The sequence below is a fragment of the Harpia harpyja genome, chromosome 9 (assembly GCF_026419915.1).
Source record: "Harpia harpyja isolate bHarHar1 chromosome 9, bHarHar1 primary haplotype, whole genome shotgun sequence".
NCBI lineage: Eukaryota > Metazoa > Chordata > Aves > Accipitriformes > Accipitridae > Harpia > Harpia harpyja.
This window is the reverse complement of record NC_068948.1, coordinates 32,680,315-32,698,977: the sequence shown is the minus strand read 5'-3', so window position 1 is coordinate 32,698,977 and position 18,663 is coordinate 32,680,315. Positions and strand designations below refer to the sequence as shown.

At 40.5% G+C, this 18,663-nt stretch overlaps 1 protein-coding gene across 4 annotated transcripts in view; it reads right to left on the bottom strand.

The window, feature by feature from the left end:
* HECTD4 (HECT domain E3 ubiquitin protein ligase 4) overlaps positions 1 to 7,053 on the bottom strand; it is a 78,498-nt gene extending 71,445 nt beyond the window's left edge. For all 4 annotated transcript variants that reach the window (XM_052796720.1, XM_052796722.1, XM_052796721.1 and 1 more), the window contains exon 1: positions 6,597 to 7,053. In XM_052796720.1, the coding sequence (XP_052652680.1) occupies positions 6,597 to 6,767 (171 nt within the window). In that variant the 5' untranslated portion in view covers positions 6,768 to 7,053. The remainder of the gene's footprint in view (positions 1 to 6,596) is intronic.
* Positions 7,054 to 18,663: the final 11,610 nt, after the last annotated feature.

Here is an 18,663-nt window from a genome sequence, read left to right as displayed (position 1 = left end):
TGGTTTTTTTTTTTAAGCTAGATTTTTGGTTTAGACCAGCTCCCTGGTATGGAACAGCAGGTAGAATGGAAACAAGTAGAATAGAAAAGAAAGAAGAAAATTCATGGCCAATGATAGACGTGAACGAGGACTTTTTGCAACAGCTCTCCCAGTGTACTAGCTTAAACAGCAATCTCGGGCTGAATATGCTGGTTTCATTGATCAGTTTTAATTCTGCTACATAGGGAATTGATGAGCAATGAAGCTGTTCAAAGGTGTATTTTTTCCTAAAGTTACATGTTGCAAGTGAAAGCCTTTAAATCTCCAAAATAGCTTTTAATTCTTTCTCTACATAATTAAATTGGCTGAACTTCACATATAAAGATAACAACTTTTTGAAGATGGTGGTACATTTACCAATATCAATTAGATCCATAACACCCCCCTGAGTATTAAACAAGTATTATTCCCATCTCACAGGAGGAACAAACCATACAGAAAACCAGAAACAACCCCAAAATCATAAGGTATCTTTAACAGCAGCATGAAAAAAATTAACTACGTTACTTTCAACACCACGTTACAGCTATAAGGTCACTCCTCTTGTACCACAGAGTTAACATATAGGGAGCACCACTTGTTTAATTGGTCCTTTTGTCTCTAGAAATACAAATAAAACCATGTAAAAAAGACTGAATTACAAGATTTATAGATTATTCTATAAGAGAAATACCAGTTTTAAAGGTACCCTGAAAATTGAAATACACATCAAAATTTAAACTGCTCCCATAAACAAACACTGTATACATACTCCTAGTCTTCCACTTTGTGTTGCTGTGCTGGGTAATAGCATTTCTGCTTAGGGCAATTTCTGAAGACACACAGTAGGAAGCTACCTTAGTAGCTTAGTAGTCTTAGTAGAACATTGCCTTCATTTCTCTTAAAACATTTTTCTAAACCCTCTCTAAGGCTTTCTGTTTGATACGTCTGTGTGTTTGTAAAATATATAAATATGTGCAAACATTTTCATCCTGATGTTTTAGGTATTGAAATTTTATAGATTCTTAGCAGCTGCTGCATACTTTACGCTATGCTTTTAGTGTTACAGTTGAAAACTACAAGTTTCAAGATTGTTCTGTTTTTTTCTGCTCCAAGAAATTTTAACCGTATCACCTTGTTCAAAGCCTCTACTGATTCATAATCCTGTATATAGCAGCACAGCTTTTTAACAACTCAGCTAAAAGCATGAACTATTTTCCCTTGTGAAAGCATTAGAAACCTGATTACTTGCTCAGAAATAAGCACTAAGAAACCTGTATCTTTTACTGCATACGACATATCGTACCAAACAATTTTTTTGTAACTGTACAAATTTACCAAATAACCTTGATCTCTAAGAGGAATTACAGAGTACAGGCAAGCTGTAAACACACACACACGCAAATACTATAAGAGAAAGAGTTGTTTCATTATTTGTTCATTTGTTTATTGAAATATTTCTCTGGCTCTTATTTAAGTAGTAGATGAAAGTGTCTGAAAGGTAAAGAAAAATCTTTGTCATTTAAACATCTGAGAGCGCAGATCACTGAACTAATCAGCTGCAATTGGTAATAAGAACTTTATTTGGGAAATATATTTGCAAAATCATCCTTTAGAAGTTTTCTAATATTTGGCTACTAGGAAAACTAAAACATGACTTTAAAAATAAAAAGCCAAGAAGCACAGTAGTCCATATTACAGAAGTTTAATAAATTCAAACAGGTCATTTTATGACAACTGATAACAGCAGCAACTCTGCTGAAGATTAAATCACACAATATTGGTGGTTTACACAATTATCTAATGAAAGTGAGCTTAAAAGGAAAGCGATCAAGATTTTGGCATCCTCTCAAAAGGCAAATGAGAGACTTATGCTGATGCCTGAAAGAATGCCATCAACTCCTGTGCAAAAGTAACAGCCAAGGCTCACATTTGTAGGGTTATCTTCCTGTGCAGAATTAACTTCAAGGACTAGCTTTATCTGGTGTTACTCTGAAAGCTATAAACACTCTCAAAGAGGAATACTGGAGTATTTGAAGTGGAAGGGGATGCAAAAGGCAGGACTAGGCAAGTTTACAAGCCTGACATACATGCTTGGATCAGCAGGTCCCAAGCTAGAGGTCGTAACCTCAAGAGGGGTCATCCTCTTAGTAAAAAGTCAATTAATTGTTTATGCTGGCATTAGGGATTTCTATCTTGACAGAGGTGAAGCTTGTAGATGAAAGTAAGGTCACAACCAGAAAGATTTGGGAAGCACTGACCTAGATAATTACAGAGAACTACTCTCTCCTTCAGCAATCAGGGAAAAGTGATAAAATGTTTCTTCTAGTCCATGAGGAAAATAGGTGAAAGCTTCAAGTTTAGGAGATACCTTCAAGTCTAAATCATTTTGACAGAAAACACAAGTTAGTCACAGGATTGGCACATGCTGTTAAAATAGCACTGGACTTCAGTTGTTCAACTTCTTCCTAGAGGGCTAGCCTAGACCATACTGGGGGGAAAAGGAAAGGACACGACATGGGTTTTTTAAATTATTTTTATTTTTTTTACACTTATATTTGATTAAAAATACATATCTGCAGTGCAGAGCGACAGCTGCCCAGTGGCATCTCATACTCTGACCTACAATAACAGAGCTTGACAAGAGTCAAAACATCAGATAAGGACAGATATATATGATCCAGACAGCTACTGAGGTAGGAGCTATACTTGTAGCTTCATTTTAAAAATATATTAAAGAAAAAAAAAAAATCAAGTATTTAGAACTTTTCCAGGCTATGCAGGAGAGCAGCAAGAACAGATATCCAAATGACTATTATCTCAGTTAGGCTGTTATGTAAAACAGAGTGCTTATGACTTAAGTGGAGTCACACGTAAGGTTGTTCTACTTGATACTGTGACTATATATTGAAGATTTGTCTGTCTTCCCACTTATTTCCTTGTGGGACAAAATAACTGAGCCTATCACTAGTTAGCTGAAAAATTGCTGATACTGCAAATTTAGAACTAATGAAAATACTGGCCACAAATTTGAAGATCAGAAAGAAGGCCTCCTCAAATGGAAAGATTACAATGGTAACGTATGTCAACCAAACTAAACTGCCTAGATACAAGTGGATGCTTTTTTGCCATCAGATGGCTACATCATAGCCTATGTGAACAACCACTGTTCAGTAGTGTCCTTCTTATTAAGTTACCAAGGGTTAACACATCAATTTATATTGCTGGCACTCTCATAAGTCTCAGCATGTTGACTCTGGCATACTGACAGATTAAAACTACATGGTTTAAGGGACCTCTACCTTCAGACATAACTTTTGCCTGGCTCCCAGGGGTTGTTGTCTCTGTGAAAGACATTTGACTGGGAGGATTCTGGAAGTGCTGCGTGGTGCTTAGTTGCTGGCTGGGGTTAAACCACGACAGTGGCACATTAAAGAACAGCTCATCTTCCATTAAGCTGTCCCTCCTGTGCAGGCATTGACATCCAGGGCAAAGACCAGACAAAATGTCATGGCAACGGCTTCAGTTGTTAGTCACATAAGGTTGTCTCCAAGAAGCACAAGACTTTGCACTTTGAAAGTCATTTCTCTGCATGAAAGGCTTTAAAAATAAGGGTGCAAAAGCTTGTATAATTGCTAACTAATCCAGGTCTCTTGACTAGAAGATTTTATTGGGAAACCCATACCAGGAACAGCTTTTATATGCACATCATTACAAAATTCTATCAAATAAAAAAAGTGCCCCCTTTCTTTTTGGTAATACATATTCTTTGTAAATATGCTGATAGACAGTCTAAGAAGTTGTCATACATCATTTACATCATATAAAAATAAACACAAAACAAAACCCCACACACTCTTTAAATCTAAAGATACTCCTAGAACACGTTACCTTCACATGAAGGAGAATGTTAACACTTTTGTAACCTACCATTAAGGGGGAAAAAAAAAAATACCCAAACATATACACACAGATATAAATATATAAAAAATAAGTAAAAGTTGTATGGGAGTCAAAACAACAAAATAATAAATTTTCATAGGCCTTTCTTGGCATAATACCAGTACCATAACATTTTTTTCCCCTGCTTTTCTTTTTATAAATAGACAACACCTTTGAACAGAAGGACAAAGGAAACACATCCAAATACATTGACATTATTCACCAATAAGCTCTTTAAAGGGATATTTAAGCAAAAATAGACCAGAATGATACTTCCACCCCGCAAAAAATAACCATTTAAGTATACTACATTTTTTAATTAAGCACATCATATCAGAAATTCAGTCAGGGTTCTGACCACCATTGATGAAGCACAAGAAGTGTATTAAGGAAGTTTACTAATCAAAGCAGCAGCTGCAGCATCTCCTACCCTTGTCCAATAACATATCCCAAGAGATTTCTATTTGGACCATTTTCAAATATATTTATTACATTGCAAGTAGGAGTAGAAACAGTGCAAATGAGATATTCTGTGTATTAGTCGATTGCATGGCCACACTTCAATAAGATGCATGCACCTACTTCCACAAAATGGCTCCTCAAAGCCATTCCAGTTTACCAAGGTAGCCCTTTATTTAAAAAAACAACATTAAAAAAAAAAAAGGCAGAGAAAAGTTATGAACTAAATAATTTACATTTACACCACTTGAAATTTCACTTTTTGTTTTTTAACTGTCCCCCCTCAATACCAAAAACTATAAACCATTTTACAAACAAGATCTGAAAAATAAGTCACTTGTGGTCATCAATTCTTTCAGTGGAAGGAAATAAAATGCTGTAATATTCTGTGACTTAAGACTATACAACAAAATAAGTACCATAGCAAAAAGTCTTATTTATTTATTTATTTTAAAGTTTCACACTGCAAACATGCACAACAGAAAAAAAAAAATCTCTGGAACAGGAAAAATTATGGGAATCAGTGGCACTGGATTGCTGAAACACTCATTATAAAAGTGTCATACAGGACAAGACACAGTAACACTAATTCCATCCCCATCTCCCCAAACAATTACAGTTTCACAGATATTCCTAGCACTAACAAAAAACTCTCCAGAGCTAAAGTGTTTGTCAAGTGAAGCTGTATGTCAAGTTTCATGCTGGAACATACTTCTGGTCCAGCTTGCAAGATCTTAAAAATAAGGTTTGGTTTGAGGTTTGGTTTGTTTTTTAAAGGATATCTCCTTTGTTACGATATAACACAAATAATGCTGTGGGAACATCTATTTTTCTAACACGGTTATTAGACTCGATGCTGCTTCAAGAACTATGTAATGGAATAGAAATATTTTCCTGAATACAAGCTGCATTGAATGCCAGAGTAGACTCTGATCACAAGGGAGAATCATTCCATGTTTATACACACAGAAATAAGTCATCCACCTTAAAAGTCTCTCTTTTCCTGTTCATGAAATATTTGCCAACATCCATTTCATGGGAGCAGCTAATGTTCCCATCCCAATCCCCAGTGTCACATCACACAGAAAAGAAAACACACACTCAGCAAAAAATATCTTTCCTTAGATAAGGCTGTGGGAAGTTTTCATAAACACCATAAAGATTTCACGTCACAAGGCGAACAATGATGTTGTCAGAACTGCAAGCCTGGCTCATGAGTTCTTCTTAGCAACACCCCAGTTAGCAGCCAAAGCCTCACTAAAGGGTTTTGCGGCCTAAATGCTTGTGACCTAACATAGCACACAGATAAAGCTCCTGCTGAACCATCCCCTCTCAGCTCACACCACTCAGCTCCTCTGACAAAGACCCTGTGTCATTGCAAGCCACATTGCTGGAGAAGAGGGCGGGGTGAAAGAAGAGAAGGGAGGCACACAGGGGAAGAAAAAAAAAAATTGCAGTCTACAAAATAGATGCAACCTACAATCCATGACATTCAGTCCTTCACCGTCTCCTCATAAGATAAAACAGCTGTACCATCTGCCTGCAGCCAAAACCACCAGGCGTTTTGAGAAGGTAAAAAGCTGGAATGAAAATCTCAGCTGCCCTCCTGGCTCTTCAATAATGATCACTGTCAACAGCTTAAATAAAACACCCAGACACCCCAGTACCCTAAGCATCTTATTGTAAGGCTGATTAATTACAAGCCATCTAAAAGTAACAGCAAAAAGATACAAAACCATGAATAAAAATAAATGAGCCAAAGGCCACCTTGAAATACACGAGCGTGGTTCGGATTTCCTAACTCTACTGCTTCAAAACAAGGAAGTAGCAGCAATACTTCACCCTCCATCTTCATTAGCGCCTCACCACCCTCCTGCCCAGCTCCACTTTCATCATTATTTGAAATAAATTAGATTGACTTAAAACAAGTAGACTGCCTCAATACCAGCTGGCTCCATACCCCAAATCCTTCACCCTGCATCCGCATCCACCATTCTCCACCCCGGCCCCCCCCATCCTTCCCTAGTCATTCTCCCTGCGTCCCCCCCATAACACCATCCTCCTCCTCGCCTCAGACCCCCGCTGCCACTGTCCCCCCTCCCCCGAGGGCATCCTCCTCACCGCTCCCAAGCCTCTACCCCCGCCCCTCAGCTCGGGGGGCCGCGGGCCCGCCTCACCTCCAGCTCGGTGTCGCCGGGCTCGGCCACCCCAATGATCTCGCTGGGCAGCTCAGCCAGGTCGGTGACCCGGATCAGCCCGTCGTGCAGGAAGATGGTCTCCTCCTTCACCGACAGCCACTGGGCCGAGTCGGTGGCCGCCGCCGCCGAGGCGCCCGCCGGGGACCCCATGGCGCGGACGGCGGGGGGGCTCCGCAGGGCTGAGGCGAGGCGGGTCGCGCTACCCCCCCATGGCGGGGGCAGGGCGGGGGCAGGGGGGTCCCCAGCGGCCTGGGTGCCGGACAGCCGGAGGGCGGTGGGGAGCAGCGAGGAGCGGCGCGTTGCCACCGCGGCGCCAGCGGAGCGGGGACCTCCGGGAGCCGCCGTGCCCGCCCGCAGCCACCACGTCCCGCTCCCTCCTCACACACACAGGTGACAGCGCGACGCCATGTTGGGGGCTGAGGCGGGCCCGGCATGCACCGCGCGAGGAACAATACACCCTCCCCCCTCCCAGCCCCGCGGGGCCCCGCCCCCCGCCGCGCCCCTCCCCCGCCGGGCCCGGCCCCCCAGCGCCCCTCGGTGCCGCCCCACGGGCTCGGGCGACACCCCCCGACGCCCCGCCCCCAAGGGCGGCTCCCGACGCGCCGCGCCCCCGCACCGAGGGGCGATCCCCTCAGCGCCTCTCCCCCCCCCCCCCCCGGGGCTGCTCCCCTCGGCGCCTCGCCCTGCTCGTCCCGCACGGAGGGGCGATCCCCTCAGCACCTCTCCCCTGCTCCCCCGCCCCGGGCCCCTCCCCTCAGCGCCTCGCCCCGTCACGCGATGACCGCTCCCCTCAGCGCCTCACCTCCCTTCACCCAAAGGCCCTTGTCCTCAGCCCTTCGCCCGACAGCTGCTCCCTCAGCTCCTTGCCCCGAGGGTGAGGCCGTTCCCCTCAGAGTTTCCCTCTTCAGCCTCACCTTGGCTACTCAGGGCTCCCCTGAAACTACACTTTTCCCTTAAGGACTGATCCCTCTTGGTGCCTCGCGTTCCCCACAGGGTAGTTTCTCCGCTGCTGGCACCTCTGGTCACCCTTTTTTTGTCTGCCCTCCTCTCCTTCCAGAATGACCTCCCTTTCTCCCTTCCCCTCCCTTGTCTGCCCCTACATCACCTCCTCAAAGGAATCTTGTCACCTCTCAGGGAGCCTTTTCCCTGAAGGACTTGTGAGCAAGCAGGTATGTCCCTTCAAATCCATACTTCCAGATTTATCTATCTAATGAGGATGCCAGAGGGTGCGAAGCAAAATGTTCACAGCACTACAGTATGTGTGGGAAAAAGGAGATCCAAAGAAAAATTGACCTTTCTCAGTCTCTCTCTTTTGGGCAGCATCGTGTAACCTTCTCCATTTCCCATCAGCCTAATTTCACACTCAGTTGCCTCAGACCTCCACCTGAGCCTGTTCAGAGAGGCACAGTGTCACAGGCAGCCGTACCTGACTGTTCAGCAAAGTACGTGCTTGTGAGACAAATCATGTTAATGAGAAAGACATGATGATAAATGTTAAATATTTTTAGTGTATAATTACTGTGGGGATTCCCATTGCAAGTGGCTGCTTTTCATGAAACAGTGACTGTGCACAACAGAACAGAGATGGAGCACTACAGATTTATTTACCTGTTTGATCAGATTAAATTATTTAATATATCAGTGCATTAAAACAAATGTGCTGTGGTATTGGAGGAAAAGTGTCTTCAAAGCTGTAGTAAAATGAGATCTACTGCTAATGCTTTATGTCCTATTCAATCTGGTTGAGAAGAAGCATTTTTTCCATTTAATGGACCACCACCCAACTGACGACCCACACAAAGCATATTCGTATCACTGATTGAGCAGCATGAGCATTCACACAATTGCATAGTTTGTCTTTGAGGCCGGTTCAGAGAACATAGGGTTCAGTTAAGTTCATATGAGCAGTTGTTTACAGATCTGTGTGATAGCTCAGTACACTATATTTGGGAGGTTATCACTGCCATTCATGTATTGGAGAGCAGAAGAGTCTCCAGGCTTGGTTTTATTATAGCAATAGATACTATTTGCCTCTGTGCTAGAGAGTGTCATTTTTTAACAGGGAGAGTATGGAGAGTTAGTATCAAATGTTTTTGTAAGGGAGAGACCATTCATGGGCATCTGTTATTTTTGGTCAAGATGTGACACAGAGAACAATGGCTGCAGATGGGATGGACACATCCATAGATATGAAATCCACCCTGATCCTCCCATGGGAGCCCTGCTAGTACTCAGAAGAGAGAGAATGCTGAGATTTGAAGATTTTACAGCAGGTGGGACGTGGCAGCTGAGTTCTGGCAGTTGAGATAAGCTGGGCTCACAAGGTCTCCTTGGAGGAATGGGAAAGCTGCTGAGGCTAGATTAGTCACAATATTTCATTACAAGATGGTGACTTGTGGTATTGTTTTGTTACCAGAGTAGGAGTTTTACATTGTTTTCATTCATTCATATGAGACAGGAATAAAGGAAGAGAAACACAAAGTATGTATACATTTTAGTGGGAGTAAAACTGAAAAAAATTCTGTCTTTAGATTTTGTAATACTATCATGGTACTAGTTGAATATGTTCCACAAAATTGATACAAATAGCAGAGCTGGGAGTAAAATGGGATGTTCACTTCACAAGCTACACTCATGCCAGGAAGGCTTGTCAACAGAAAAGATTTGCAGTGTTCTCTAGAGGTGGCCGAGTTTTGGATGTATCTGTTGTTCTCCAAAGACTGTTTCATAGGCTGGGTAACCCCCAGGCTGAAAATTCTTTGTCTCCAGTTCTCACATGCTCTTTCCAAGGCCTTCTGGTCTGCTGTATCCCAGAGGAATATGGTTGTCACAGTAGCTCCCAGATGGAGACTCAGGGTTTGATATAGCTGTCGGTTCAATCCACTAATTGCTTTGAAATACAAACCAAGGCCTTGTATTTGAATAAGGAGCTGACTCAGAGCTGGAAGAGAGGTATGTGTAACTCTGGGTGCATTCATACCACACTAAGCAGAGGAAGAGGTGCATGGCTAAATTATATACTGGCCAGAGGCTGTGCTTTGTCATTTGACTGGGGGCTGGCGAACAATTTCTCACAGCGAGGATCCTGATACACGTGTTTTTGTGTGGTAAGTAACCTGAGCTGCCCCTGAGTGAAAAGCCAGCCACTTTACTGTGAACTGGAGATTGTGCAGACGTTTTAGAAATCCCTTTTAGCCGTATTTGTGTGAAGACATCCCAAGCTGAACACAAGGGATGTTTATGATTTTATAGTTATGTATTTGCTTATTTGGAGTTCTTATGAATTGTATTGATTTGACAATTCAAAGTTAAAAGTCAGTTATTGAATTAGTCTAATGCCATAAAACTGAGAAATGTGTCCTGTCCTGCCTCAGTGCAGGTAAATAAAGTAATTACTAGTAAATGTAAGATTTACTAAATTATTTTAGGTGCCTGCCATTCAGGAATTAACAGTATGTTGTGCAATCTATAAGCTTACACAGCATGGAATGCTGACATAGCTTTCTACATGAAATTTTCAATATTAGGGCCCTGTAATGAATTCAGCAAATATAATGCAGTTTGTCTGGCATCTGCTGCAGAAAGTGTTGTATAATATAATGAAAAAAAAACCAACCTATTTTTGTTCTGCATGTCACCAGAAAACGTCAGCCACTGTAACTTCAATGTAGCATTCACAGGTGTACTGCAGTAACTACAAAGAAGTCTTGTAGTACATTATGGGAGATGGTGCGACTTAAAAAACAGACTAGAATAGCTTTGTGACACAAATCATCAAGCTGAAGAAATAAACCCCCTAACTTGTAAATAGGCTTATACAGAAAACCAGTCTTTTGCTTTAATTATTTTTGAGCAGATGGGGCAGCTGTCTACAGCTGCTGTGGCTGTGGTCGTGTCTGCCTCTGGCGGCTGGATTCTGGAATGAGCTTCTCTACGTGCAGGTCTCCGGGCCTGCAGCAGAATGTGCCCCTGTGCTTCTCTGTGTGTGCATCATGGTTGCTGAGATTTAGCAGAAGATGCTCATGGTCTATGGGCAAAAATTCAGTCCAGTGAGCTGAAAATGGAAATTCACCATTCATGCTTCGAATTGACCATTTGCCTATTATGTAATGGAATTTAAAGGAACATTGTCTCGCCCTCCAGTTTAATTTTATATTAACAGCTCTAACATATGGTGGAAATTCTTTTCATCCTAAGGCTTTGCTGTACATCTTTCTCTTAATTTAGAAATGGCAGTTTCAGTTTTAATGACCATTGTGGCACTAAGAAATGTGTGAAACAGAAGAAATAGTTGCTATTTTTATGTGGTCTGCAATAACCAGATTTCCATACCCTGAATCCTGGCTCCTCTGCTTAGTACATGTTATACAGAGAGCCCAAATGCCATCATTAATAAGGCCACTATGCAAGGAATACTGGCATTTCTTGGCACACTAACTGTGATTAAGAAATACAGTTTCTTCATTTTTCTCCAAGTTAAAACTTAGAAAGGAGTGAAGTGGAAAAAATCAGTATTTGACAGAGGAGAAAGAACAAACTAGACAGTGAAATAAAATAATTTCAAACTTCAGAAATGTATTTTAATTGCAAAGGAAAATTATTCATATTTTTCTCATTTTGATATATTAGCAATAATCTCTGAAGAAGGCTCTGACTGATAGCAAGGTAGGCTTGAGGAAGGAAGAACAAATAAAAAGAGATTTTTATTAAAATCAATAAGGACAATTTTATTACAGGGAACATGAGTATGAATCACCTACCTCGCAAACATAGCCTTAGTTAAATTGGACATGAAACAAATGTAAATTATAGAATTATAATAAAAATGCTGGAATGTTTTCTTAGAGGCAATCTAATCCAGTGCTGTGACCCAAGCTGTAACTACACTACTTGTGACATATACTTGTCCCATCTAGAGTGATGGAGACTCCACCTGCAATCTCTTCCATTGTTGAATTGTCATTACAGTTAGGGAGTTTCCTAATGCTTAATTGAACTTGTGTTACTGTAATTTAAGCCTTTTAATTTTTTTTCAGCTTTTGTAGGCACAGAGAACAGTTTATTTCCTTCCTCTTAAGTGCAGTCTTTTTCATGTGTGAAGGCTGTGACCACAATTCCTCTTCATCATCTCTGCACTAAATAATCCCCGTCCTTTCAAACTTTCTCTGTAGGCCATATGGTCTGGATGTCTGACCATTCTTCTGCTCTTTGGGATTTCCTCCAACTTGTCCACATCTCTCTTGAGCTGCTGGTACTTTACATGAAGCCTTACCAGTGTGAAATGGTTTGGACAGATGCCTGTGTCTTCTATGCAATACTCCTGTTAAGTGTCTCAGTATCATCTTTGCTTTCTCTGCAGCTGTGTGATATGGTTGACTCATGCTGGGCTTGTAAATGAAATAACAACTTATGCTTAAATTCTGTTTGCGGTATTTCACATGCAGACCCAAAGAAAGCTGGCATTTAGCGCTACTCTTGGTAAACTCACGTCTCATTTTCTTATTCAAGAATTTAATGCAAGTAGCCTTTTATGGAGGGAAGTGTTTAAATGCTGCCCATCAGTGAGGAAGAGTGGTTGGGAGCTGAACAGATCCCTTAGTGGTTGTCCTGAATTTCTGAATCTCTAATGTCTCAGAAGACTCATTATTAATATCCAAAAATAGGTAGGTTTTAAATACAGCTATTCGGTACTGTTTTAAAATTCAACCTCCCTGAAAACTGGTGCAGTAAAATGAGGAAAAAAATAAATGAAGAAAAGTCTGCTACAATATTCTGCTCAATATTGTAAAAATATAAATGTAACAAGGTGGATTTATATAATCATACACATTATTACAAGGTCCACTTTATAAAGTGTTTCTCAGGGTTTGTAATGTTAAATTGACAAAATTCCCAATAGCTTGGCTGAGATCTGAGGATTTTAAAATCAGTTCTTGAGAATTAGTTACAAAAATGGTAGTTTTTCGGATCAATGTATGCTGCAAGATCGGCAGTGTTTTCTTCTTCTTGTAAAAGGGAGAAGGACCGCTTGGCAATGCGATTGCAATGCTGAAAGTGGTCAGCATAGAGGTAGGGCTGATACTTAGACACAAAAACAAAATATATCTTTCATCAGAACTGTCTCTACCTTCATATTTATCCCATATTTTACACAAAGTTTTATTTAAAACTCTTGGAAAGAAAAAGTGTCATAAGCTGGTTTTCTATTAGACTATAAAGAAACAGTTTGAGTTTCTACATTTGTGTTTCAGTAATTTTCTATAATTTCCCAAGTATATGGGTTGAAATCCTAATCCTGCAAATCTCCATGTTTGAGGGCTATTCTTTGATAACAAGAAAGAATTCCAGTTACTGACACAGAACATGCAGACTTTTGTTTTTTCTTCTAGGAGCATTGCCTTGTTACTCAAAGATGTCCTTTGTTCCAAGGCAGACATCTAAAATGTCCTTTTTTTTTGCTCTTTTGTGTTAAAAGACCTCAGCTTTAATTTTAGTAAAATCACTAAATAATTTAGTGATTTAGTAAAGTTCCACATGGAGTCACAGCCCTATATCATAATTTTAAAACTCCGATAGTTAAAAAATGAGAATGGATCAGTTAAACAGGTTAAAGCCCTCTCATCTTTAAATTAAATATATTTCCCTCCTTTACATTAAATAGTATGAACACGTCACGCTTGTATTTTAAGGGCAATTACAATGTAAAGTCCAGTCCTCAGTACATCATACAGAAAATTAGATGCATTGACCTCAGGATCACACTGCTGTCCCAGTGGAGGGCCCCTGTGCACAAACAGGCAAACAGGATGTTAACTCCCTGTCCACGACTCCTACAGGAGATGGGTGCGGTGATCTGCCAGGGTTTGTGTCTGATTCATTAGACTCCCTGAAATGTTCATTCAGCGCTGATTGAAGTATGTTGTCAAACCTGCCATCAGACTTCCCGGGGGAGGATAAGGATGTTCACATCACCAAAGCCTGATAGAAACATGAAGCATGGGGATAGTAGCTGCAGCTGCATCTCAAGGTGGGGAAGCATCATACCTTGTACTTGCAGGTGCTGAGGCGGGGATGAGCTCCCTGTGGCCGGGCTACCAACACTCTGCTTCAGCATTTTTCTGCTAGAGTAATAATCAGCCTACCCCAACCAGATTTCAAACAATTCCAATTCAGGAGCTACTCTTCACAAATGAGGATGCTTTTCCTCTGTGACAAAGCAGAACTGATCAAAAAATTAAAATGAGTGCATCTTGGCTTTTTCATTTCCTGTTGATAAAAGTCTTGATTTGTTACAGGAAACACTTTAGGAGTAAAATGAATTATAAGATTTCATGGCTTTTTAGAGTACCAGAACATCAAACTATCTAGGAAAACTTATAAGTATTAGGCTAGTTTAATTTCATTCACATATCTCAGTCCAAATCCATCATATGGTAAGGTTAAGAATATTTTTACATTGAGAGTTTAAAATACATATACAGTAAAATTTAATGTATGAATAAGTAAGGGGGTGGAAAGCAGAGATTACTATGACTGGCAAGAATTTGTCTGTATTACTTATTTTTTCTTATGATCTATAATTCTGTAGCAGCTGTAAGCTTCATTCAAAAACAAAATCTTGCTGTGATGTTTTACAGACACAGAACAGAACGGCTTAAAAGCTAAACAGGAAGCACCACTTGGATAGCTGCATTTGGAATTGATCACCACATTTCAAGAAGCTCATGGATGGGCTGGGGAAAGTCCTGATGAGAGCAATCAGACATCTTGAAAACACTGCCTATGAGGGTAGTTTGAAAGGATTTGATATGTTCAGTCTTGAGAAGAGAAGGCAGAGAGGAGACATGGTAACAAATGTGTGAAAGGCTGAAGCACAGAGAAGAAGTAAGCTGCTGTTGACAGGACAAAAAGCTATGGGCTTAAACTGCAACTGAGGAGATACAGGGCAGACATCAGGAAACATTTCCCACTGGTATGGCGTGTTCAGCAGGAGCCTGGATTGCCTTCTGAAGTTGTGGGATCTCTGTTAATGGAGGGCTTCAGCAATGCAGTAGGCAAGTATCTGTTGGGCCTGACTGGGACTTAGCTGATCTCATGGTGCAGGATTAGGTGGTTTTCATAGTCCATTTGCTATTTTCTATATTCTGTTGAAAGCACTTTCCATACCCATGGCAGGGAGAAAGCAGAAGGACCTGTAGGAAGGAAAAAGATTTAAAAAAAAAAAAAAGGGCAGTTTTGGGAATGTCATGTAATAGCTTGTCCACAGGGAGAAGTAGTGATGGAGGGAATGATGGAGGAATTACTCAAAGATGGCAAGAAGCAGAATTTTGCCAGCTTGCTTCCATCAGCCATATTTTGTAGGTGTCATCCAGAATGAAAGGCCTGAGGCTGCTGTTTACTACAAAAGGCTAAAGCTGGGTCTTTGTATAAGTTTTAGAAAAAGGTAAGCCAATCCTGACAAAAAACCCTATTCGGTCGCTCATGCCGAGTTAGCATATTATTGGGAATAAAACCCACAACTCATTACGTGTTATTCACCCAAAATGACTTGCCTTTCATAAGCACATCTCTAAGTAAGGATAAGTTGCGAGGGTCTTATAAAACAGATAACAGTGACTATTGAAACACCTATCTGACTATCTGAAACAACAGGACACCAAAGAAAAGAGTTAAAGCAGGATTTTATATGAGAATTTTAAAGGAGGTGGCTTTTGAACTTTTATTATCTTTGTCTTTTACTTGAAATTCACAAATCAGTTCCAAGATCCTGTGAAGCCTTAATTAGCAGGCTTTCACAGGCATTGCAGCACTAACTACCCTTTTTCCTAAGAAGAGGAAGCCAGGTCAGTAAATCCCTGGCCTGAGAAAATGCTATAGTCTGTACTGATTTTCTCTTCAATGGGGACAGGCATTCAAAACAAACTTAAAACTGAAAGCCACTAATTGAGAACTGAAACCATGCAGCACAAATTGGAATGCCTTTTCCTCTGGGGAGAACAATTTTGCTCTCTGTGTGGTGGTGCTTTGCAGCTATAAGTGCCCACATCTTAAAGGTGCTCTTCCCATAGTGCCTTCCTCCCCTTCCTTTCTTTATTGAAGCATTTCTCCTGTTCTTTCTAGTATCTCTTTCCTCTAATTTCCAGCCAATAATCTACTTTTAAAGGGAGAGTGAGAACTATTATACAATAAAGTCACACTGGGTGAGCAACTTGATGGGATATAAATATGAGAGACAAACAGAAAAGGATATAGATGTCTACTGTGGTTTTGTTAGTGAAGGGATGTTGCTGTTTTCTGTGAGAGGTGCAATCTTCCTATGCTCAATATGACCCACCTGTTTTTCCCTCTGTTCCTTGCAGCCAGATGGCATAAACCAGTAAAGGCCAAATAATTCATCATTCCACAGATTTGTGATGGACTGGCCCCCAGATGAAACCAGGATGGTTGAAAATCTTTTCATGCTGCTACAGGTAAGACAGTTTCTTCACTTGTAATATTGTAGAGTTGAGTTTATGAATGCTGCAGTGGAATGTCAAGTGCTAATAAAGTCCTGGTCTTGACAGGTAAAAGTCAGTCTTTTCTGGAATTGTTTTATAAACCCTTGACTTTATGCTTAACAACACAGCAGTGTTTCTTTAAAAAGAACATCACCACAAGCAGCCTACAGATAAACCATGAAGAACAGTTAATTACCCTTCAACTAAAATAACTCCATCAGCAACCAATCAACGGAAGAACCGAGAGCAGTGCTATCTTCAGTCATCCAAAGCCAACCGACTGTTTGGAGGACTACACCAGCATGACCGCCTTCATTAGATTATTGGTTCACAACTAGACAGCATCAGCCCAGCCTTTCACAGGCAATAGTGACCATATTACGTGTATTGTGCTCATTCCTCCATTCTTCCAGATTGTTGTCATATGGTTGTTGATTGTGCATGACAAACACATTAAAAAAACATTTCCTAGGCTTGATTATCCAGTCTACCCAGGTTTGGTGCAGTGGCCAGTTGAATGACATGCAAAGTTGCAGCTCAGGGTGACAGGATGGGAAGAATGACAGAAATTCTAATGAGTAACCTTATAAATCCCCAGGAGACAGCTGCACTGACTGTCTTACGCTGGGACACCCTTCTCAGATACTTGTGAAATCAGCTGTTATTTAAAGTAAGCCCAAGCCACATAATTTGTGATGTTATTTGTATTATTTTCATTTTTTCGATCCAAGCTGTCAGCCAGTTTGCAGATTAATGGGTTGCCTGTGTTAGAAGAGTTACATGATGATGCTAGACATTGCCTTGATGAAGTCCTGTTTATTTGCAAAGCATGACAAAGTCTTCTTTCCGAGAGTGTTGGATTCAGTAAACCACAGATTTTTGTGCACAGTGCTTTGACCAAAGCCAGAATTTTGACCAAAAAAAAAAGCGCTCTCAGAGTTTTCTCTTGTATCAGCAGTCTCAAAATGCAGTTTTCCTTTTTCTCCCTCTGTGTCCCTAGTATGCGCATGTGTTTGGTTTTTTTTCTCTCACATAAACACAAAGCTTCAGATTTCAAATGCCCTTTTTGCACTTTCTTTGTCAGTCCAGAGGGAAGCCATGCAGATAATGTGCAATGTACAGAAGCTTTGCCATGTGCCTGTCATTGAGTAATAGTTGCTGTTGTTTCAGTTCTCTAATGCTAGAGGGGCATTTGTTTATTTTTGTGCTTGTTTTAAGGAACAGTTATAGTTACCCACCAATTTCTATGAAATTCCATGAAATAGATCTTCATTTCAGCTTAACAGGACATTCACATCAGTAATGTGAATACTGATTTTACCTAAACATCTCCAGTGAAACATTTTGAGGGTGCATCATTCTTTTCAGGGCCTTCATGTTTCCTTGTTCTGAAAAATTATCTTCTTGCCTTGTTTATCAAGGACATAAGCTTGCTGCCTAGGACTGTTTTGGTACATTTTATCTTTGTATTTTATTTCCTCATGTGAAAATGTACATTTTGAATCATAGGATACCATGTATAGCACATGGTGATATCTGAAAGCCTTAATTTTAAAAACAATTACATCCTAAGTGCATCTGTCAAGCGAATGGAAAACCTCTAGATCAAGTAGGACTGACAAAATAGATGAAGATGTAATTGCTTCTAGTTTAGTCTCCTATTTTCTTCATGAGGTTTAAAGCCTTTCCTAGCGCTACTTGGTGTGGTTCTCTGTATCCCACTGACTTGCTCCAATGGACTGAATAAATCATTTTACCTTTGTATACAGTTTCTTGGTGTTATAATGGCAGGTTTTACCTCTGCTGGGTATCATGAGGCCAATGTGCTCTGTGTATGTAAAGTATGAGAAGCTGTTTATTATGATAATTAAAAAAATTCTGCAGGCAAAGTGCTAGGAACTGCTAATTGGGCAAAACGCAGAAACACATAACGTCACCAGAGACTAAAGCTTTTAGCTGTACTGTCCTGTACAAATATAATGGACTAAGTTCTGCAAAAAATTAATTACAACTGATAAATAGGAATATAAAAACATTTATTCCTCATGCCACCTGTGCCAGTCTTCAACACCACACAATGTTCTTGTTTTTTAGTATTAAATATCAATACGATCTCAGTAGGGGAATATTAGAATAATGGATCAGGTTCCCTCCTCAGTGTCATCCAAGCATAGACTTTTTATTCTTTTATGTACTTTAGAGCACTGTCATAAATTGTACGTCTGCAGAAGTTTAAAACACTTCTTGAGACCCAATATGAGAAAGTATTACTGCTATTCTGCAGGTATGTGAACACTGACCTCACTGAAATTAAGTTACTTGCTCAGGATCACACAGAAAATCAATAGAGCTGAGAAAAAAAATAGGATTTCTTTAATCTCAAGTAATATTTTGACTACCATGCTTCCTCTCTCCTTATCATTATTACTACTAATAAGTATTTATGTCTGGTATAGTGTGAACCATGGTTAGGTCATAGAAGTTGCTGGCAGTGTGTACAATCCATCACATAAAGTCATTTCCACTAAGAAAGATAAACATTGAAATAA